Here is a 23497-nt window from a genome sequence, read left to right as displayed (position 1 = left end):
AAGAGAAAACTGCTTTCTCCACCCCTGATGGGCTATTCCAGTATGTAGTGATGCCGTTCGGGTTACATGGAGCGCCTGCAACTTTCCAGAGGTTGATGGACTTGATTCTGCGACCACATCGTGATTACTCAGCCGCCTACCTCGATGATGTGGTCATTTTTAGCCCTGATTGGGAAAGTCACCTCTGTAAGGTACAGGCCGTGTTGGATGCCATAAGTGATGCAGGGTTGACCATAAATGCCGAGAAGTGTGCTCTAGCCCTAGAAGAGGCCAAATATCTGGGCTACATTGTTGGAAGAGGATTGGTTAGGCCACAGCTAAATAAAATTGAGGCAATACAGAATTGGCCTAGACCCCTGACAAGGAAACAGGTTAGAGCTTTCCTGGGTATTACGGGTTATTACCGTAGATTTGTGCCGAACTTTGCCTCAGTTGCTGCTCCGCTAACTGACTTGACAAAGGGCGGAAAGACAGCAATGGTCACGTGGACCCCAGAGGCCGAGGAGGCTTTCCAAAGCCTTAAGTCTGCCTTGTGCCAACCACCTGTGTTAGTCACCCCCGATTTCAGGCGAGAATTTCTGGTCCAGACAGATGCCTCTAACACAGGCTTAGGTGCAGTACTCTCACAAGTAGTGAATGGTGAGGAGCATCCAGTGACGTACTTGAGTAGAAAACTAACCCCGGCCGAGAAAAATTATGCCATTGTGGAGCGAGAATGTTTGGCAGTGAAGTGGGCCCTAGAATCTTTAAAGTATTACTTGCTAGGCAGGAAATTCAAGTTGGTGACAGACCATGCCCCCCTAACATGGATGAAGTTAAACAAGGAGAGAAATGCAAGAGTGACTAGATGGTTTCTCTCCCTACAAAACTTTAATTTCACTGTGGAACACAGGCCAGGGAAATTACAGGCAAATGCTGACGCATTGTCAAGGGTAAGTTGTCTGTGGGGACAAAAGGCTCAGCCCTCCGGTCTGAAAAAGAGGGGGGGGATATGTAGACATGTCACTGGAGAAGTGATCGAGGGGGTGTACATCTCACCTAGGTTGCTACACAGTGTGAGATGGTAAATCCAGGATGGATCAGTTTCTCAGCAGCGATATGCTGCTGAGTTGTTATTAAATTTTGCCGGGCCTGGGTTTATATGGAATGGCAGGTAGGTTTGGTAGAGGGACCTGTCATTCCACATCCCCCGATCCAGTTCTGGGTTTGGGATCAGGTGAGCTTGGATCCTAATTAGCCTGGGAAGCTAAAGGCACTGCAGGGTCTGCAGGTGATTGCTTCTCAGCCAGGGAATGAACAATCTGTGTGTTGAAGGAAGCTGCAAGCACAGCCACTGCTGGAGCTAAAACTCACCCTGCGATATCCAGGCGAAAGACGCGGTGTTTGTAAGTGTCAGATAGGTGAGCAGAACCTGTTAGTAAGCGCCCAGCCGGGCTAGGACTTTTATTTTTGTTGTACTTAGAAAGCACGGTGTTGCTGTATATTTTGTTTGCTGGACTGTTTGTACCACGAATAAACGCCAAGATCTTCTTTATCAAATTCCAAGTCTGCTGTGAACTGTGTCCAAACACACCCTACCCCGGGAAGATCCCTTACAATATATATATATATATATATATATACACACATATATATATATATATATATATATATATATACACACACACACATATATATATATAATATATACATACATATATATATAATGCAACATAACTTAGAACACCTCCACGCTCCTCATAATAACCATTATTTGTTGAAAAGATTTTGGCAGCACTCACTCTATAGCAGAGGTTCTCAACCTATCCAGTGCCGTGTACCCTTGATAAAATTTCTCAAGTTGTGGGGACCCCTAACAGTAAAATTATTTTTGAAGCGTGAGTTTTTGCCTGCTGCGCAACCGCAAAAAGGCTAGAGAGGGGTGCGGGTTCCAAGAACAACTCAGGATTCAGCAGGGGCGGACTGAAAACTCATGGGGCCCCGGGCAATAGGAGATTATGGGGCCCCTAGGCAATCAGAGATTATGGGGCCACACAGTATACACAAACACACACACACAGAGTATACAATCACACAGTATACACAGACATGTTTCTATTGGCTTAGAGGTGGGGCAGCTGTAATCTCAGGATTTTTAGACCAAAAGGATGTCGGTAAGGGAGATTTCAGAGACAGATGTAAAAAAAACCCACAAATTTTTACATACTGCCCCTGGTTTTACTGAGGCTGGCAACCCTGATGGGGCCCCCTAGTGGCATGGGGCCCTCGGGCAGTGCCCGAGTGGCCCAATGGTCAGTCCGCCCCTGGGATTCAGTGACCCCTGGAAAATCATCATTCACCCCCCAGGTTGAGAACCACTGCTCTATAGGGTTTTATGAGTACATGCAATTTCATGTGATTTTGGGCATGTTTACAAAATGCACAAACAAACAAAGCATGTCGCACTTGTAGGGCCATTTATTTTTAATAGCACACCAAATGCAGCAAAATAAAATGAAAGTAGGAAACACACAGTTGGAAAAAAATGTTTGAAGTGCAAAATATTAGCATGACAACAATTGCATGGCGCAATTTTGCACTTTTACAAATAGATATAATGTGAATGCAGCCTAAAATGAATGACTTTAGTTCCTGTAGAATGAATGGACCAGAGGGAGTATGATGAAAATGTGGGTTAGTCATGCACAATCTGAGACTGTTAGCCCTTGTACACACGGTCGGAGAATCCGTCGGAATGTGTCCTATTGGACCGTGTTGTCGGATAATCCGACTGTGTGTGGTATGCATCGGACTGATTCCGTCGGAATATCCGTCGGACCCAATTTTCCAACTTGTTGGAAATATTTTCCGACAAACTGGTCCGATCGGACATACTCCGATCATGTGTAGAGAATTCCAATCGGACAAAGTGCCACTCATGCTCAGATCAAATTCCTACACCAAAGCTATTGGCTACTAGCCTGAACGTAGTCCCGTCGTAACGAAATAACGTCATCACGTTCTGAATGATCGGATTTTCCGACAACTTAGTCGACCGTGTGTATGCAACAGTTTCGGACACAATCCGTCGGACAAAATCCGTCGGACAAAATCCAACGGATTTGGTTGGCAGAATGTCCGACCGTGTGTACAGGGGCTTAGAAGGTATTGTAAAGCAAACTGATGATAGAATGAGCTTTCTGCCTGTACAAGTGGATACTAAACTCCACCAATGGTTCTAACTTTGGCATCTTCTAACAAATTACCCTTTTTCTCCTTTCCCTATCATTTTGTAATTTAAAAATTGTACACAGGTGACCGGACTAAGTAGTTGTAAAGGCGGAAGGTTTTTTACCTTAATGCATTAATCAAGAAACACTAAAGAGACTGTGGCAAATTTCGCACACAGTATGTTTAAAAACCTAAGGCCCCTTTCACATGGGCGCTTCCGCCTGACGGACTGTACTTGTTCAGCGGGGGATCGCTCTGATAAATGCCACCGAGCAGGCGGATGACAGGTCTGTCTCCACTCACTGAGCAGAGCGGAGACGGACACAGTCTCCTCCATGGGGAAATCGCGTGAAAATGGACAGCCTGTCCGTTTTCACCCCATCATATCCGATCTGCCAGACTAATGGAAAATAGGAACACCATCCGTCTGAATTTGGCAGAATCAGATCAGATAGTGGCGGATGCCAGCAGACATGTCACTGCTGGCATCCACCGCTCCATAGGGGTAACTAGAGGGTCCGATCAGGTCCGCTTGAAAACCTCACAGGCAGAACTGATTGGACAGCCCGTGTGAAAAGGGCCTAAGGAGTATCATGAGACCCAAACTATTTCAGTACCAGTAAGACAGTAAAAAGACCTAACAAAAAATGATTTAATGTACACACACAGAAAGCCCCCTTAACCTATATTTTTGGATACTTAGAAATACAAGATTAAATCATTTGATAATATTAGCAATTAGCCAACTCCTGTTCCCAGCCAGCCAGGAAACTTCTAGCAAAAATTGTTATCACTCTTACCCCCTTCTATTGAAACTCGGATTAAAGAAGTCAACACCTGCCTTAGACTGGAAAAGTTACCTTATCAATAATGTAGCTGCCACAATAAATTCGAAAAAACTGTGATGAGAATGGTTGAATACACACAAAGTGGCACTAATGGCTATGATCCAAGATAGGCAGCTATGATAATATCCTACTTATACTGTGTTGAGACTTGATACTTAGATGCGTCTGGGAGATAACTGATATAATGGAAATAAAAATGGTACTTGGCAAAACAGTACAATCTCCTATCTAGCATGTTGAAACTTGGAGTCTAATCCTCTTGTTATATAAATTTATCTATTGTGATCTAACACACTTAAGCAGGCCAAATGGTTGAGATACCAAAGCTATGCTGAAAAGATTATACCCACAATTGCAATTTTTAGTGGATGCAAAGTAATTGTGTTTGTCCTCTTCACCCTCAGCCTATTGATTTTTATTCCCCCCGTCTTTTTTTTCTCTCTCTCCCTCCTACCTTGCTCAATCTTTTCCCATTGATAATTTTCTCCCTTCATGAATATTTGTGTCCTTACCATGTAATTCCTTTTTATTTTGTACCCTGTATTTTTGTATTAGTTTGCATGTCTGTATTGAAAAGTTAAAAAGCATTCAATAAAAATAATCTGATTAAAAAAAAGGAGTATCATGAGAACACAAAGTTCTTATATTGGGTTGCATTGACATTGGCTTGCAAGAAACATCTATCATTTGTAGCAGGAGCAGACATATCTCCCATGTAGACTGCAGGGTTGCCAACCCGATGATGTGTTTTTACTAACGAAACATGGAACAATTTACTGATGGGGCATTTTTTTACTGACAACCTGAAATATGACAGCATCTCCTATTATAAGCTAAGGCAATTGATATTTAAATGCTAAATTCACATTTAAGAAAAAAACAATTAAAAAATACACATATTTTTGCAGGAAAAGAATGTGCAATTATTTTTTTCCCACAGGGGCCTGCAAAGCATTGCACCTGTGATAAGTAGATTAGCGGATCTTGGGTGCAATATCGGGCTCTTGCAGACACTTTCTCCAGCTTTCTGCCCATACCTCTGTATGGGCTTTCAGGTAGAAAGCAGGAAGAAGTGACAATTGCATTGATCAGGGGGTGAGGGATGGGTTACTTAGCAACATGTGAAGATGTAGCATAAAAAATTGTTCCTAAAGGTGAATTTGGCCTTAAATGGTACAAATAATATGTAAACAGTACTGTGTAAACATATGTGTAATAGTACTCATATTAAGTAATCTGCTTGGCTTTACAATGAAAAAGTCAAAACGGCATGACAAAATGAGAGCAAGACTAGGATTATGAGAGACATGGGGCACCCTGGAACAGAGCAGAAAAAGATGTTCTGCGGCATGGCAAGTGGAAGGGTCTTAAAAGAGGATTGAACAGAATCTGTGCCAGCTATTTACAGTGCACACAAATGCCTCAGTCCTTATACCCACAAAATAATAATTACTGTGTCACAACTTGGAGTCTCACAGACACAAATAAACCTCAGGACAAAGGACCATTTTATTTTCCAACCAAATGTTTCTATTACATATGTGTTTATGCACACAGAAAGGATATTTTTGCCTTGCTGCACCCATATTAAAGAACTTAATTAAAGTCAGCAACTGTTAAGATAATGAACAGGAGTAAGTAACAAACAAAACAAAATATGGAGTACAGCAATCAGGATGAGCTCCACGTTGACATCAGAGACTGCCTTTACTCAAATCTCCCAGCGTTCACCCTATAGTCCACAGAATCCCCCCTTACACCAGAGGCCCCAGAATCCGATCTTACATTAGTGTTCCCAGAGTGCCCATTTTACATCAGAGCCCCCAGAGTGCCACCTCACAGCAACACCTTGCACCTTTTCATCTTGGTCCTTGGTGTGGTGGGTGTCTGGCAGGAAAAGTTTTTAAAAAAAAATCCACTTGTCTTTAGCTCTGATCTGCACATGCACAGTTCTGGAGCTAGCCAAATGGTGAACTGCTGGGCTCAGCTCCAGATTGGGCTGTGGGGGCGTGTGAATTAAAAGCAATGCTAGATGTGTGTCATGATGTCACCACACAGCCGCACACTCAGATGCGCCCCACTGCCTGATCCAAGGCCTAGCACAGCAATTCACCATCCTGCTGGCTCCGGAACTGCGCATGTGTAATTAAGAAGGCTTCATACTGCCCCACTGCACTTTTGCTAAAGTGTCGCAACCCCCCCCCCCCCCCCCGGTTTTTGTGTGGGCTAGCTGCGCTTTCCCATAGACCTGCCGTTTTGGTGCGGTTTCAGAAAGCATACCAGAAGTCCTGCATGCTGCACCATTGGTGTGCTTTCTGAAACCACACCAAAACCGTGGGACATCATAGGAGTCTATGGGAAAATGCAGCTATGGGTTAGCTACAGTATACACACACACACAGCAGAACTTTGCATCTAAAAGTCAGCCTAATCTAACACATTGCTGCTTCCTCCCCCATCTCCTGGCATGCTCAGAGACCGGAGCCCAGCTATATGGAGCACAGCCTCTCTCCCACACCTTTGTGGCCACCACGGTAAACCACTGACTAGACTGCATGTGTCCAGCCCAGCTTATCTTCTCCAAGTAGATTGAAGTCCTTCCCACAATGCAGGCTGTCAACTCCTTCCTCTCCAGCTGCCGGCACCTCCTGTTGTGAAGGCAAATAAGGCAGGCTGGGGAGGCGGTACAGTGTGTTCCCATTGGCTGAGGAGGCAGCAGAGAGACAGGTCTACTGTAGGATCAGCAATTTCCAAACTGTTTATGAATTTACAGATGGTTGCCAACCCTGGCAGACTAAATGCCATTTTCAGCATTGGTGAATGTTTATTATGTTGACTTCTATCAGAGATGAGCAGATATCTCTCTTTTTACATATGACCAATAAGACTAATATTGCATTCTGTTTCTTAAAGCGGGGTTCCACCGCCGTTTATTTATTTATTTATTTATTGGTAAAATGGCAAGGAGTACGTTTTATAATTGTTTTACTTACCTTTTATGTTTTTTAAGGTTCCTGCTGCCGTTTTTCCATATAGTGTAGACTTTATAAAAACGTCTCCTGACGTTTTCCATCTTGCCTATGGGAATGTGAAGCCCACAGGCATTGTCTTCTGGGACACTGTGCTGCTGATGTCCCAGCATGCACCGCCCCTTCAATTGCCGATCTCGCGCATGCGCAGATCAAAAAACTCGAGCGCTGACAACAAGAACTCGAGCCTGGGCGCCGCACAGACTCCTGGGAAATTGAAAAAAACGATCCCAGGAGCCAGTGCGACCAACAGGAAGCGCAGACCTGCCGCTGAAGCCCCGCCCATATCCGCAGCTGCACCGCCCCTTTCCAGAATCTCCAGGACCAGGAAATTTAAAAAAAGAAAAAGGTAAGGGGGATATCCAGCAATTACACAACAAGACAATCCTATAGGCATAGGAGTAGTAATTTGGGTGGAGCTCCGCTTTAACTAAAAATTTTTATATTTTTTCAACATTTTTGTTACCTTGTTTTGTGCTTTATAACATAATATTCATTAGAATTATGGTATCATCTGAGAATATTAATGATAAAAATGTTATGTAGAATACAGTGGATAGTCATTGATGAATGTTAGATTTTAAATTGGAACTGTGGACAAAATAAAAATGACATTTATGATGCTGTCCATCAAAGGTTATTAACACAACAGTCTTTGTTTCCAGAGTCCCCCATAACATAGTTTTATTATTTGCTGATCCTGACAGTAAGTCTGTTGTTTTTCAGTTTCATTTAACAGTCCAAGCTGTCCAACAGAAGTGGCAGTTAGGTCAGGTAATGACACCTCATTTAAATCTATGTAATGTGGTGCATTGTTACATGCTACAGTGCTGGGACATGTGGTGCTTTGATTTGTGCTGCTTAAAGAGGAAGTAAACCCTGATGGGTTTACTTCTTCTTTGTCTCCCTGCAAAGGTAAAGCATAATGGGCTACTATGCATCGCATAGTAGCCCATTATGTGTCACTTACCTGACACAAGTGCCAGCAATGTCACCGCTGCCCCCTGTATCACGGAGCGTCCATCTTCTTCCGGGTATCGCTGCTCCGGCCACTCACAGCGTCGGAGCAGCGATGACATCACTCCCGCGCATGCGCACGGGAGCCACCACTAATGGCATATCGCCGTTAGCAGCAGCATGCTGCTAACGGCGATAGTGTGCCTGTGCGCCGTTGTCTACGGCACATGCGCGTTGACAGGGGTGCCTGTCTTTTAGTAAGTAGCTCCTAAACCATGTAGGTTTAGGAGATATTTCTTGGACCTACAGCTAAGCCTTAATCTAGGCTTACCTGTAGGTCAAAGTAGTTTGTAAGGGTTTACAACCACTTTAGGAATGCAGTAATGCTGCATTTTTATGCAACATACCAGCACACAATGCAGCATTATGGCATGGAGGAATCAGGGGTGAGGCCTAGATGCACTATAGGGGTCACACAACCCAGCTCGGCAGTGCGCCTGCATGGATGTCCCCATAGCACACATCTTGCTATGGAGGCACTTGCAAGACTAAGGAGTGGATAGAGGCTACTGCGGGGGTAGCACTACACTTTCAAATGATGATAGTGTTCCTTTATTGTTATATTTGAATGTCCTTGAACTAAACTTGTTAAATTTTGGTCTTTCCTAGGAGTTGCCCATGCGTGGGCTCAATCACTTGAACATTTTATTGTTTTCTTATCTTTTTTTGTCATCTCTAAACTGCCTAATAAAAAGGGAAAAAAAAGGATAAAAGAAAAGCTTGTTGCCCATGGGATTATAATTTGCATGCCTATTTGAAACATTCAATTTCCTGTTTTGTATTCTTTTACAACAATATTCTCTCTCACTCTAATGCTGCGTACATACGATCAGACATTCTGACAACTAAATCCTGTGATTTTTTTCCAACGGATGTTGGCTCAAGCTTGTTTTGCATACACACGGTTGCACAAATGTTGTCGGAAATTCAGAAGGGTCAAGGACGAGGTGATGTACAACATGTACGACGAGCCCAGCAAAACAAAGTTCTATGGCCAGTGCGGCTCTTCTGCTTGATTCCGAGCATGCATGGCATTTTGGGCGTCGGAATTGTGTACACACAATTGGAATTTCCAACAACGGATTTTGTTGTTGGAAAATTTGAGATCCAGCTCTCAAATTTTTGTTGTTGGAAATTCTGACAAAAAACGTCCGATGGAGCCTACACACGGTCAGAATTTCCGACAACAAGCTCCCATCAAACATTTGTTGTCAGAAAATCCGATCGTGTGTATGCGGCATAAGTCTTGGAGAGCATCTCTCAGGCCTTGGAATTAATAACATTAATTGTTTATATCTTTCCAGTATGTGCTTGTTGTTTAAAGCTAACATTAAGGGCTGTTTCACACCAGGAATCACACAGGAACACGCTCACATTTCTCTGTGATTTGAGTACAATGTGTTTCGGGTATCATTAGCATTGCATTGACACCCGTTGCAGGTTGCAAAAGCAGTGCATTTTAAACTAGGCCCAACATTTAATTATGTTATGGTAACGGCTACCAAGATGTTCTTGTTCATTATTTTAGATTAGGTGATCTGGCAGAGCATCATTTCTGGTTGGGGCTTCTATAAACAGTACCATAAAATTGTCTTGAAAAAAAAGTCGAAAAATTCTGCCCTTCCACTGTTCCAGGAGTACTAATACAATACCTCCCATTATTACCATTGTTTCAGCCCTTGCAACCATTTCTATGCTTTATGCAGAGTCTCCACCTCCTCATTAACACTGGGGGCCTGTGACAAACTCCAATAATTAACTTTAAAGCATGCACACTCTTATGCACCTTCGCCCATAATGCCTCATCGCAAGGTCCTCTTTCACATTCACGTTTATTATGATAAGAAACAGGAAATATAGTCATTCAGCCAAATGAAAACAGAACTAAGTCAAGGAACTTTTTTTATTACTGAAAAGCAGGTGATCTATGTATGCTGAGTATGTATTCTTTACTGCCTTTAAAGCAGTTATAAACCCAAAAGCAAACATTTATTATAATGCAGAATACCAATTCTTAGATGTGATGGCTGTATTAGTTTCCTTTTAAGGCTTTCTTTCTTCTACTTTCATCTGGTGATCCAGCCAGTAAGTCTGTTGTTTTTCAACAGAAAAGCTCTTTGCAGTTACATGGATGATCAGCTTTTATTAATTTATGTAAAATATTTATCCCAAATGGAAAAAACTATGCTATAACTATATATAGAGAATCAGCTTGAGTTCATTGTCTGTTTTACCTCTAGTAATCTATTGCTTTTGTTTTGGGAGATTTCTAGAAGATAGACAGAATGTTCCACCAGTTCACAGTACATATTGTAGTGTTATCACAATGGGGGTTATTTACTAAAGGAAAATCCACTTTGCACTGCAAGTGCACTTGGAAGTAAAGTTGCTGTAGATCTGAGGGGGACATGCAAGGAAAATAAAAAAACAGCATTTTATCTTGCACATGATTGGATGATAAAGTCAGCAGAGCTTCCACTAATTTCAGATCTACCCCTTAGATGTAGAGCAACTGCACTTCCAAGTGCACTTTCAAGTGCACTTGCAGTGCAAAGTGGATTTGCCTTTAGTAAATAACCTCCAATGTATTTTTTCACTTTGTCCTATCTGTTCTAGTTTGAACTTCAGTGGCACATTGTAAAGATGTCTTAAAAACCTATCTTGTTGACACATTTTTTTCTTAATTATTGTGACTTGTGCATCTGGGAATCTGAGTTGATGTTTTTTTATCTTTTTAGGATGACGAGTCAATTGACCTGGATAATTGCTGTAGTGATACAATGAGTAGTAATGAAGATCTTCCTTCATTGGACTCATCACTTCAAGGAACTGAGTACTACAAAGATCTGGAAATGATGGACGATACGAACACTGACCAGAAAACCCATGCTTTCCGTGTTTCTGGTGGACCCAACATTAGCTTTGATAATGGAGAGGTTGTGATTACTTGTACCAAGCCAATCCTCTGCCCTTTGTCTTTTGACGCTGGAAGTCCATCAGAATCTAAAATATACAAGGACAATAGATGCCAGGAAGATGTGTCCATGGAAACTATTCCTATCTTAGTTAGGTCATTGTCAACTTCTAGGAGACACAGCTGGGATGATGCAATATCACCAACAGATATTGTGCGCAGGTAAGATGGTTAACAATTTGATTAATCAATCTGTAGCAATAAACATTAAAGCTTCAGATATTTATTATTTATTTACCATTGATGGGTTTAAAACAACTAAAAACTAAGTTAAATGTAATTTTTATACACTTGAACACTGCTATACTCCGACCTTTATATATACCACATACACAGGGGCGTAACTATAGGGGGTGCAGCAGTCGCAACCGCAACTGGGCCCTGTGCTGCAAGGGGCCCATGCAGCCCCTTTACATATGGCCGGCAGCAGCATAGGCAGCTAGGTGTACCAGTGCACCATGCACACGGGTGGCTGGAGGTGGAGGGTGACTAGTAGAGCTCCATGCTCGACTATTGCACTGGCTGCTCTTTAGTTGTGCATTCCCCGCATGACCTGTGTCCTCGGCCGGCTCCTCAGAGTACCCCTCTCCTGCTCCATGCATTGCCGCTCAGTCCGATGTCTGTTCTCCCCAGCCAGAGTCCAGCCCCCCCGCAAGTCCGGCCCACACTGCACTGCATACTTCTCCCGGGTAAACAAACTTTAAGCACACAGATGCAGTGCAGCCCTATGAGAGCCGACTCCCAGAGGATACTGCAGGCTTGTCTGCCAGCCCCCCTCCTCCCCATCATACACAGATGATGAAAGGTCTTTCTGGGAGATATGCTGATCGCCCGTCCAGCACACTGGATGGAGCCCAGGCCAACATGGATGAGTGCGTGGCCTGCAGCTTGGTCATGGTGAGTGAGAGGACCCCATTCCCCACACACCATTACATACCCACTCCATCTCCCCCTGGGGACAGGAGCCCCTTCTCACCTGGGGGCAGTAACTTCATCTGCCCTGGAGAAAAGGACCTCATACCTTCTGGGGACAAGGACCCCATCCTGCCTAGGGACAGTCCCCCAATGGGGCACCTAAAAATAAAAAAATAAAAATAATAAAAAAAACTACTGATGCCAGTGGTGGAACTACAGGGCTCACAAAGGTCATACCTGTGACCATGCCCTGGAGTTCCACCACCGGACTCAGAGGGAAGGACCCTGGCTAGGGTTCAGGGGGGCCCTTCATGGTTTCTTGCATCGGGCCCTAAGGGTTCTAGTTACTCCACTGCACATACATCCATGCAAGGGTTGGACAAAATTATGTAAACACTACATGATTTGCAGATGTGAAAGTGATGACTTGTTTCACATTGAGCCCTTGTTCACACTGAACACGGCTTTGAAATCATGCAAGTTCATCTGAACTCACACGATTTTAAAACCTCATTTCAGTGCAACTGAATATCTATTGAAATCACCCCTGAAGTCTCCAAAAGTAGCGCAGGAACTACTTTTGGAAATCTGTGCGGCGCCGCAAAGTCGGTGTCGCACCAATTGGGACACTGCTATTGCCCGGCAATAGGCTCCGATTTGACATGCGATTTGACCTGTCAAATCGTGCCGATGTGAACAAGGCTGAAAGCGGAAGTGATGTAACATTCTTTAGCTTGCGCTGTTTGATGAGACACCTAGCTAACAAATGGAAAGCCTCACTTTCATCATTCCCCGTGTACGCTGCTAGTAATACAGAGTCATGACAGAGCTTACTGAGTTTCAAAGAGGGCAAATTGTTGGTGCCCGCTTAGCTGGTGCTTCTGTGACTGAAGTTGCCAATTTATTGCGATGTCACGAAGTTTCTGGGAAAAAAAGCCTGATAAGCATTATTGCAGTCGACAAGATCAACTGACCAAAAGATACAAAAGGACATTGTGACCCAGATTTCTGCATGAAGAGTGGTATCAGATTCCATTATCCACCATCTGGTAGAAATATAAGAACAAAAGGAAGCACTTAGAAATCAACTGGTAAATAGGCTCATCAATACCCAATACAAGACATCCAGCAAGGGGTCTTCTTGTGCCCAATCCTGTGTCCCACCACCACCCAGCGGTGTGGAGTGGAGTGTCCAGAGTGGCAGAAGAGCCGCCTTGCTGTGGGAACCAGTATCTGGTTCCCACAGCACGGCCGGCTCTTGCGGTGGTGGGACACAGGATTGCGCACAAGAAGACCCTTCTTTTGGACGTCTTGGATATTGATGAGCCTATCTACTAGTTATTCATATATGCTGCTGAAGTGCATCCCAGGCTGCCTGTCTATTGATGTCTAACCCATCATTGACCTCCATTTGTATTTCACTGCCCACTAGAGAGCTAACTTGCCCAGAGTGCCCTATATACTATCGTTCATTCATTAGCCACCATCCAAGACTTATATTTGTACATTTCCAGAGAATCCAGGCTGTCTTGGATACCAAAGGCAGTCAAACACCATATTATGTAACACTTCTTTTACAATATTCTTTTACAATACTTGTTTTCACAATTTTGTCTCACCCCTATACATACATGGCTGAATATTCTGTGTAGGTCTGTTATAATAAAGGGGAAAAAAGGACATTTGCTTAAGGCTTACCAAGACACAAGCTTACTTTTACATTTTCTACTAATGGAGCACAAGCTTCAATCCTCCTTATGTTAAAACTGAAGTCTAGGCACATATAAGATATGCAGCACTCAGATTGGGAAAGCACTAGGAGCAAATCAGGCTTTTTTGCAGCATAAATGAGCGAAGAGCAAATATTCTGTTCTACTTTCATTCTTCATTTAGTAGCCAGGGATGTAATATTTTACTTACCACCATATACCAAAAACAGTAGCAACGAAATAATACCTCATCAAAACTTAGGAGAAGATTTTTAAGGTTTATAGTCTCTCAAAGAAATGTCACTACACACACATCTGCTAAAACCCAAGACATGGGCAAGAAGTGGCTCATCCACAGCAAAATGATATGAAAAAATTCAACTCCATGGTCTACAATGACTCTAGTACCATCCGAGCTTTAAAATATAGTTATTGCATACAGAGATCTGGTAATCACAATTTGTGCAGTGGATGAGTTCTACTGTATATAGCAATGTGTTTTGCCTAATCCTTCTTCTGGAGAGGGGTGTTCTCTAAAAAGAAGTAAAAAAACAAACGTGATGTGTCTTATAAAGCACGTAAACAATTGATGGAACTGGTCATATAGGACACCCAAAAATAGTAATAATGATAAATATTGCCAATAAATTAACACCAATTTAATATAAGTATATACATTTAGCAAAAGCACTGTAGCCAGGTATTTGGGCTTATAGTATAGTACAGTACAGTATAGTATAGTATAGTATAGTAGTATAGTATAGTATAGTATAGTATAGTAAGTATAAAGCTATATGCTCTGTACATTGTATGCTCTGTACATTGTTATTAATGATGGTAAGGTCATTATCACCCTTTTTAATATACAACTTCTTGTGGCTAAATATTAGTAAAGGATCAGATTTTAGCAGATGTCTGTGTATTGACATTTCTTTGAGAGACTATTTTTCTCTTCTGTTAAAATGGAGCTCAAGGGCCTGGCTGAGCTTAGTTTGGGAGGCTGTGTGTACCATTATTGGTCATACAGGCTACACACAGTATATGACTATTTGGAATAACCCTAATCTCCCAGAAGTGAACAAACTTCTGGGAGATTCACCGGCTTTGAACACTGGAAACAATCTGGTCCTGTATTCCTTCGCCAATTGTATAATAGAGGAACTTTATTGTCCTTTGACCATATTGTATAGCAAGCAGTACCACCTGTCTAATACAGTCTTCTTCCACTACCTACAACTTCGCCACACACTGCAGTCTCAGATTCTGTTAGAACCCATACATTTTAATTCTTCTACCATTCTCTCTAGGGTGGCGCCCCCTTCTAATTTCAAACAGTGATTTATTGGTGATTTATATGAAGCCTTATTGATGGAAGCCAGGTTTAAAATAAAATATTAATTGCAGGCCAAACGGAGTCAAGATATGATTTCTATTATTTACAAACTTTAGTCCAAGTCCAAATATAAGTACTGAAGTTCTTTCCAAGAACACCTGCAAAACAAGAGGGAAAGGGAAGAACAAGGTAACAATGCAAACCTTAGCATATACTTGCAGATGTTGATCTCGAAGGTCCACGCTGTGACAGGGAAATATCCATCTTCAGAGGGGAAGGCAGCAACATGCATCAATCCTTCGTACCTCCCTTTGAATCAAGTTGATGACTTGTCTTCTTCTTTGGGCGAAATAAGTACTAGTTCCTTTATAGGCCTGAAGTAAAAGTGTGTAGAACCTTATTTCATTACTTTAACTTTTACTTTCCATACTTTTCCGTCAATACTTGGCATAGTCTTTGTAATAAGACCCATAGGCCAATGGTTGCGATGAGAATCTGTCTCTTTCAAGAGAACTATGTCTCCCACTTTTAGGTTGGGTTTGCTGGCTTGCTATTTACTGTGACTTTGAAGGTTAGAAAGGTACTCCATCTTCCACACTGGTTCTAAAACACATTAGCAAGGTGTTGAACCTGTTTCCATTGATGTTTATAAACATTAGGATAATGAAGTTCCTCTGTGGGGATAGTGGCTATCCCAATATTTTGAATAAGTGGCTGGGCTGAGCAATGCAGTGGAGACTCTGGATCTGAGGACACAGGGACTAGAGGCCTTGCTTTGATTATAGCAGACACCTCTGCAAGAAGAGTGACTAAGATTTCATGGGTAAGCTGGAAAGTTTTATGGTCCAGTAGCATAGAGTCCAGTATTTTCCTTGCAACTCCAATCATCCGTTCCCAGGAGCCTCCCATGTGAGAGGAAAGAGGTGGGTTGAATTCCCATTTACACTTGTTGTCATTCAAGAAGTTCACAATCTTTTCTGCTCCTGTAAAATTGGCCCCACAGTCAGATCTAAGTAACTGGTTGTGATCAATTATTGGATTTAATTTGTACAGAGGGCTATTCTTAGATAGGTTGAGTCCTTTTGATACGTTACCAATCTCTTGTGAGTACACTTCATGTTGGACACATTGGATGAATGCCCTGTCTGCCTGAGAGACTTCCTCAATTGCGGGAGGGCCTTTACAGATGTGCCACTTGTGACACTCTTTTCCAGTGCCAGAGCTGTTTGCAAAATTGATGAGCAATGTGAATAAGACGTGCAATGGCTTGTACAAAAGAGGACCACTTAGAAAAGTGTTCAAAGCGGTGAGGACTCAGCCTTACCCTTGGTTTCACAGAGGTGTTTAGTGTGGTGATAACAGCTCTGATTTCCTTATCAGATTCTGGATAAACCAGTTTAAAGTTAGAATCTGTAGAACTTGAGATGAGTTTATCATTCAAGTGTACTGGTGGAGATAGCCATGATGTGTCCATAAATGCAATAGTAGGTACTGCATGACTGCCGCGATCAGCAGGGTTGAGGTTAGTGGGAACATAGTGCCATTGTTGAGACGTAGAGAACTTCCTAATGCATTCTACTCTGTTATTTGGTAGTCTCTTTCTTGTGGTACAAAATTTTAGAGGTGCTACCCATCTGTTGGAATCATCTTGGTAGAACTCTTTACTCGTGGTTTTCAAAAATTCTTTGTCTTCCAACTCATTATCTTTAGTGGTTACCTCGAACACTGTGTTGCCGATGTCGTCATCCCAGACATTAAGGGCTTTCTTATCATCTTGTATGATGTGCCGTTGTGGAGCTTTTTCAAACAGTCTATCTTTCACATTATATTGATGTGGTCATTTTGCAGAACAAGTAGTCCGTCCCTTTGACAGGACGTGTGTTTTAAAGAAAGAGACTGAGTAAGACCTTTTGCCTTTGTCTCGACAACATTGCCTATGATGACCCAGCCTAGATCCAGACACTGAGCATATGGTGCATGATGTGGACCATTGATATGCTGACGAACCTTGTGCACCCTAAAGATGTCTCAGCCGAGTAACAGCAGGATATCAGCACTTTCGTTGAGGGCTGGTATTTGGTCTGCTATGTCCTTCAAGTGAGAATGGTGAAAGGCATCTTCAGGAGTAGGGATCTCCTGTTTGTTGCTTGGGATTTGGTTGCACTCAGTGATAGTGGGTAAGAATATTTCCACATTGTCATTCAGGGGAGCAACTACAAGACCACTGGCTCTCCTACCTAAGACTTCTGAAGTGGCGGCACAAGTGCTCAGGGTATAAGGTATAGCATCTCCTGTTATGTTCAACAGTTCAAAAAACGGTGTCCTTGCAAGAGATCTGTTGCTCTGCTCATCCAGAATAGTATACAGTCTTATGGCCTTTTCAGGTTGACCTTTGGGGTATACACTGAACAAATCTTTGCACAGGATTTGTCACGGAGTGTGAGTGTAGTAGAGTTGTGCATATATTGATGAAGAGCTTACACATGGTCATCACTGTCACACTCTATACATTTGATGATAGCTTTACAGTCCTTTGCAAAGTGGTCTGTGAAGGCACAGCATTTGTAGCAAACTCCAAATGTCTTTAAAAGTTCCTTACGTTCTTGTAGAGTTTATTTTCTGAAGCCGATACATTTCTTAGGTGGATGTGGTTTATTATGTATCAGACATTGGTGATTTGGGTTCCCAATTTTCTTATTTTGATCAGTCTTTTTGAGAACTGTAGCAGGTGCAGGTAAAACATTAGTAATTTTCACTAACACTGGACCTATATGGTCTCTGTGTGTCATACGTGTGTTCATAGGTCTTGGAGAGGGTGAACTTAGAGGGTTACAGTCACCATTGGGTCATTCTTAGTGTCTGCAATTCTTTTGATAAACTTACAGAAGTAGGGAAAAGGAGGAAAGGCAACTTGATGAGTTTCCTTATACTTTGATCCAAGCGCTGCCCATTTTTCTTGAATGCCATATGGTAGCTTGAGAACAATAGGGTCGACACAACGAGCAGTATCAAGGTAACTGAGACCAGGTAAGTTGATGTCCCCCTTAGCAAGTTGAAGCTCTAATAGACGATCACTGAGTTCTTGAAACTTTATTGTCTCTAGAAGAAATATTTGGGAAGTTTTGCAACTGTTTGAATAAGGCATCTTCAATGGCCTCTGTGCTGCCAAAGGTACATTCAAGTCTGTCCCAAGCAGCCTTAAGGCCTGCCGTGGGGTTGTCGATGTGAACTGCTTTGAGCCTCTTGATGCGTTCAGTTGACTGGGGACCTAGCCATCTGATGAACAGATATCATTCCTCTGTGGCATTGATGTCTAGGTCACTCATGGTAGCCTTAAAGGTGGATTTCCAGCCTCTGTAATTTTCAGGCTTGTCATCAAACTTGGTGAGGCCTGTCTTAGTGAGCTCTCTGGAGAGCATGTATTTAGCAAACTGTGACATGTCCATGTTCTTAGACTTTAGATGCATGACTGCAGGAGGAAAAGAGTTAGTTGTGATAGCTGGTGCATTGACATTAAGTGACTTGGGAATATATGTTGGTGCGAAGGCATTCAATGCTGGAACTGGCTTAACATGTTGACTTGACATGTTGGTTTAGTGTGCTTGCCAATAGGTACTTGGTTAGTGCCAAAGTAAGGTGGACAGTCTGTTATATGCATACCAGTGTCTGCTGCTTGCTGAGATGCTGCAGTCTGGTGTACTGGAAGATATAAAGGCAAATTGACTTGAGGTACAGTAGGTGCAGATAAGAGACTTTGAGTGCTTTGGTTGCTGTGACGGGAGTTGACGTTCTGGAGAGGTATGTGAAGAATCTGAGGTATAAGATACAACTGAGTGTCTGCAACTATTGTCTCTTTTGCTTTCACTAGCAGCTTGTTCTAAGACCCTTAACCTTGCCATGGCTGTGGCATGCTCACATTGTTTTTCCAAAGCATCCATTTATGCTTTCTGGCGTGCAGCTTCAGCTTCGTTCTCTGCTTTCTGGTATGCGGCTTCAGCTTCTGACTCTGGTTTCTGGCATGAGGCTTCAGTTTCTTTCTCTGCTTTCTTTTGGGTGAAACCTGCCTGAATTTTAGAAGCTTCAGCATCTGGCCTTTATGAGTAGAAGAAGATCTTAATTGTAGGGATTTGGAAGCTCTTGTGGAGCGTATAGTAGATGCAGAGCATTAAGATCTGTATTCATGACGCCATGTTATTCTCACTTCTACCTTTGTCTTTGTTTGCATCATTAATTGTCTATTTCAAGATTGAGCTCCTCAAATCCCTTTAATTCTTCCAATGACCCTTGAGTGTTGCACCGCTTTAAGAGATCAGTATATTTAACACACAGTCTTTGATAACTCTCATAAGCAACATTGAATTTCTTGATAGCGCCCTCTAGTTGTAATGACTCATGAGATTGTTGTGAGAGAGCAGACATGCATTTAACAGTATTAGACCATAAGTCATTGATATTAAACAGAAGTTCTTCTTTGTCAGCTTTAAGATTCTCTTGCACTTTCCAGGTTGGTTTTGCTAAGCGTTTTTCCCTTTGGTTTTATTCAGGGTTTAATTCCTCATCTGGAAAAAGTACTAAACCTGGCTGTGCATCCCCATATATTGTCTTGCTGAAACATCTTGTGAACAATGGGTTATAGTAAAGTTTTCCAGCAGCAGAGAAATGTATCAATTTGCTGTGTCTGAGATCAGGTTTCTTAGGCTGCAGTTTAAAGTGGTTGTAAACCCTTACAACACACTTTGACCTACAGGTAAGCCTAGATTAAGGCTTACCTGTAGGTCCAAGAAATATCTCCTAAACTATTTGCCGAAAGACAGGCACCGATGTCTACGGCGCATGCGGCGCGCAGGCGCACTGAGTGCAGCATCGTCAACGTCAACGTGCGCATGCCAGTGAATGACAGCGGCGGAGCAGCGAGACCCCACCGAGAAGATGGAATGCGCCGGACTACAGGGGATAGCGGTGACTTCGCTGGCTCCTGTGTCAGGTAAGTGACACATAATGGGCTACTATGTGATGCATAGTAGTCCACTATGCTTTGCCTTTGCAGGGAATGAAAGAGGAAGTAAACTCATCAGGGTTTACTTCCTCTTTAAGAAATGTTTACTCTGATTTTCTTGTAAGATTACACAGACAATAGCCATGTGCTGATGCATACAGAGGCAGTGTATAAGCTGTTTGTATGAATATTCACAGCAGTAATAGTGTCCTGTGTGTGATGAGTGCTATGCTGAGACTTGCTTGCAGACAGATACAAACTTGTGTATTAATGGCTGCACTGTCTGATAGCTGCTATTTCCAGTGTCCATATAACTTCTCACACTGGTTCCAGAGCTAGCAAGGATCAGGTCTTTTGATTGCTCTTTCTGAGGATGTATTGACTGATCTTTCTAATGATCTTTTGACTGTTCTGCCTCTCAAATCTAAGCATTGAAAGTGTGATGTCGATAACCCCAATCTTATTTGGATAAACAGACAGTGACTCGATCCAGCCGACACCTTGTTGATCTTGTGAAGTTTAATCCATGAACTGTGAGGATCTTACAACAATGAACATCGGATAGGTCAAAATATCATAATGTGATCCAGTCCACATGTGTGCTGAAATGCATTACTGGGAGAATGAACAAAGGGTGGAGCTAACTATACAGAATAAGCTGAGATACAGGAAAGGGAGGGACCAGGGACAAAATAATAAGGCATTTAAGGCATTTAAAACATGACAGGACTGTTTTACAATCTAATCTGTGAGTAGAACAAATTCCCACTAATTACTTAAGTGATAACAGCGGTAAGATGTTGGCATTCATTACTATGTGTTTCACAGATCAACTCTGCTTCTTCAAATGCCCCATACAGACGATCAGACTTTCCAACAACAAAATCGTGGAATTTTGTTTGAAGTTTGTTGGCTCCAACTTGTCTTGCATACACACGGTCAAACAAATATTGGCCAACAATTACGAACGTAGCGACATACTAGATGTACTACATTGTTTTTCAGCTCTTTAGCGCCACCCTTTGGCCACCTTCCGCCAATTTTGTGTTAGTAGAAGTATGGTGAGTGTTGATTCACGCTTTTCTTTTTGCATTTTTTATTTTGCGCTATTATTATTATTATTATTACTTTTCTTGATATCACTTGAAAAACAAAGCCTTTGAAAATTTGTTTGCAATAATTCTATCAGTATCACCAGCAAAGCAGCTTTATTATTATCCCATTAAAGAAGAAGAGAATGTGCGCTGCATTTGGAGATTTCCTAATTTGCCACGTCACGAATGTTAATTCTCCATTATAAATGCTAGTTTACAAGACTGGCTGCTTCTGCTTCTGAGCATGCTTGGACTGTTGTGCACGGACTTGTGCACACACGATTGGATTTTCCGACAACAAAGTTTTGTTGGCGGAAAATTTTAGAACCTGCTAGCTAACATTTTTTGGAGGAAAGTCCTACAGCAAATGTTCAATGGAGCATACACATGGTCGGTCTTTCCGACAACAAGTTCACATCCAACATTTACCATCTGAAAATCCAACCGTGTGTACACGCCATTAGTTATTGTGTGATATATATTGATATATTGACAGCTCAAAAATCCCATCATCTATAGTCTTTCAATAATCTATATTTTAACAGCTATATTGCTAATGGAAACATGAAAGTTAGTGGCAGCTGGTGGAATATGTTTTTTTTTGGGGAGGGGGGTGCTTGACCGTGTGTCTCCTCCCTCTTCCTCCTAGACCAATAGGATCACTTCTCCTTTCAGCCAATCGGGTGACAGATCTGAGGACCCACTTCCTGGTTGGCTGGGAGGAGACTCAGAAGGACAATAGAGAATATTCATTCACTTTTGTCACACAACTGGGTGGGCTCAGGGCACAGTGCTCTGCGCCCCGAGCCCACCCTTTCTTGAAGTCTATTAGAGCCTCTGGCTCTAATCACGTGCTTCAAAAAAAAAATCCATGCGTCCGGCACCCTGCATTACAGGCCGCCACTGATGATTATGTATTTACTAATCTTAAAACATATTAGTTCATTATATTGTTTCCTTTAAAGGAAAAAAAAAACTGATTCATGAAGCTAATTTTCAGTTACATGATGTAATGCACAAACAGTGTTGGGGAGAATTTTGGTACCAGTTGCCCAGCACCATAAATCCTGTTGCCAGGATAAGAAAATTGGAACAAATGATCCCTGTAAAACAATAAAATAAACTCATACCTGTCTGACAGGTTGCTTATTGTCAGACCTATGGGTACTGCTGATATCCGACACTTCTGGATGCGTCAGACAGCATCTCCCATGCTGTGTGCTATGGTTTCACCCGTCAGCAGCTGTGTACAGGAATTTTATAAAGATAATACAAAGTACCACATTTTCCATTTGGTCATATTATTTTTGATGTGTGATTTTTATTTACAACCGATAAACATGCTTTGATAAATATACTAATTTATTAAATGCTTTATTGCTTCCTTATGTGACCTTTTTATTGTTTTTCTTAGTTGCGATGTGTTTCGGTTCTACAGGAATGGTGCATTATATTGTAGTTCTGTTTTTGTATCCATATGTGGAATTGTTTTAGGACTTTAGTTAGGATGTATCCCAGTGGTTAGATTTCTATCAGTACAGTATGTATTTTGCCACTATCCTCTATTGATCCAGGCTATTTTTATCAGTCCCCTCCTTTTAAGGTTTGCTTCTGCTTTATCCAGATGTAGCCTTGTCATATTCAAACCCTTGAGCTACGGTATATTTTAAGCAACAGGGCCCTGAAGAAAGACAGAAATTAGATGGGTCTCAGCAGCAGAAGCAGAATAGTTTAGATGTCATAGCGTAAGCCCATGGAAGACATAAGAAGCAGCACATGTATACTTGCAGCAGCAACATGTTTAGAAATTGTGTCAATGGGCAAAATGCCTCTTGCTTTTTAGGTGCATTCAGCTTGCATTTGAAATCAGTTTGAGACGCCCCTGAGATCATTCAGAGTTCCTCCATAAGTGCATTCCCATTCACCTATATACTAAACCCAGTAACCCGGTAACCCGGTAACATTCACTATATCTGGTCTCCCACAATACACAACATGGAAATGCAATTATTTTAGTAAATTTAAACTGCTAAATACCTTTTCTCATGAGCAGTATATAGCAGTCTTGTGACTTCTATCAGAGTCCAGTCGAACACTGGTTAAAGCTTGTAGGAGGAGTTTTCATTCTACTCTGACTGTCCTGTCAGGCTGTATGACCCCTGTCCCTCTGTCTGGGCAGTGCTGATTGGTCCTGTGCTGATCACCCCCCCCCCTCCAAAAAAAAAAAACTCTCTGACAATACACACCAAACAGAGCATGTGCAAAGTGACCTCCTAGGGCTCTGTACTATCGGCAGATAGATTGGAGACAGTAAAACAAGGGGAGGATCAGAGAAGACAGGCTCAAACTGCTTTTTTTTACACAATGCAGAG

The 23497-nt window shown here is 42.2% G+C and overlaps 1 protein-coding gene across 3 annotated transcripts in view; it reads left to right on the top strand.

Annotated features, from left to right (window-relative positions):
* Positions 1 to 23497, top strand: part of ARHGEF18 (Rho/Rac guanine nucleotide exchange factor 18) — a 569373-nt gene that overhangs the window by 271186 nt on the left and 274690 nt on the right. For all 3 annotated transcript variants that reach the window (XM_077476320.1, XM_077476319.1, XM_077476321.1), the window contains one exon: positions 10843 to 11240. In XM_077476320.1, the coding sequence (XP_077332446.1) occupies positions 10843 to 11240 (398 nt within the window). The remainder of the gene's footprint in view (positions 1 to 10842; positions 11241 to 23497) is intronic.

The sequence above is a fragment of the Lithobates pipiens genome, unplaced genomic scaffold, assembly GCF_037356315.1.
Source record: "Lithobates pipiens isolate NorthernLeopardFrog02 unplaced genomic scaffold, aLitPip1_a1.2 Scaffold_13, whole genome shotgun sequence".
NCBI classification, from domain to species: Eukaryota; Metazoa; Chordata; class Amphibia; order Anura; family Ranidae; genus Lithobates; species Lithobates pipiens.
This window is presented reverse-complemented; position numbering and strand designations above follow the sequence as displayed.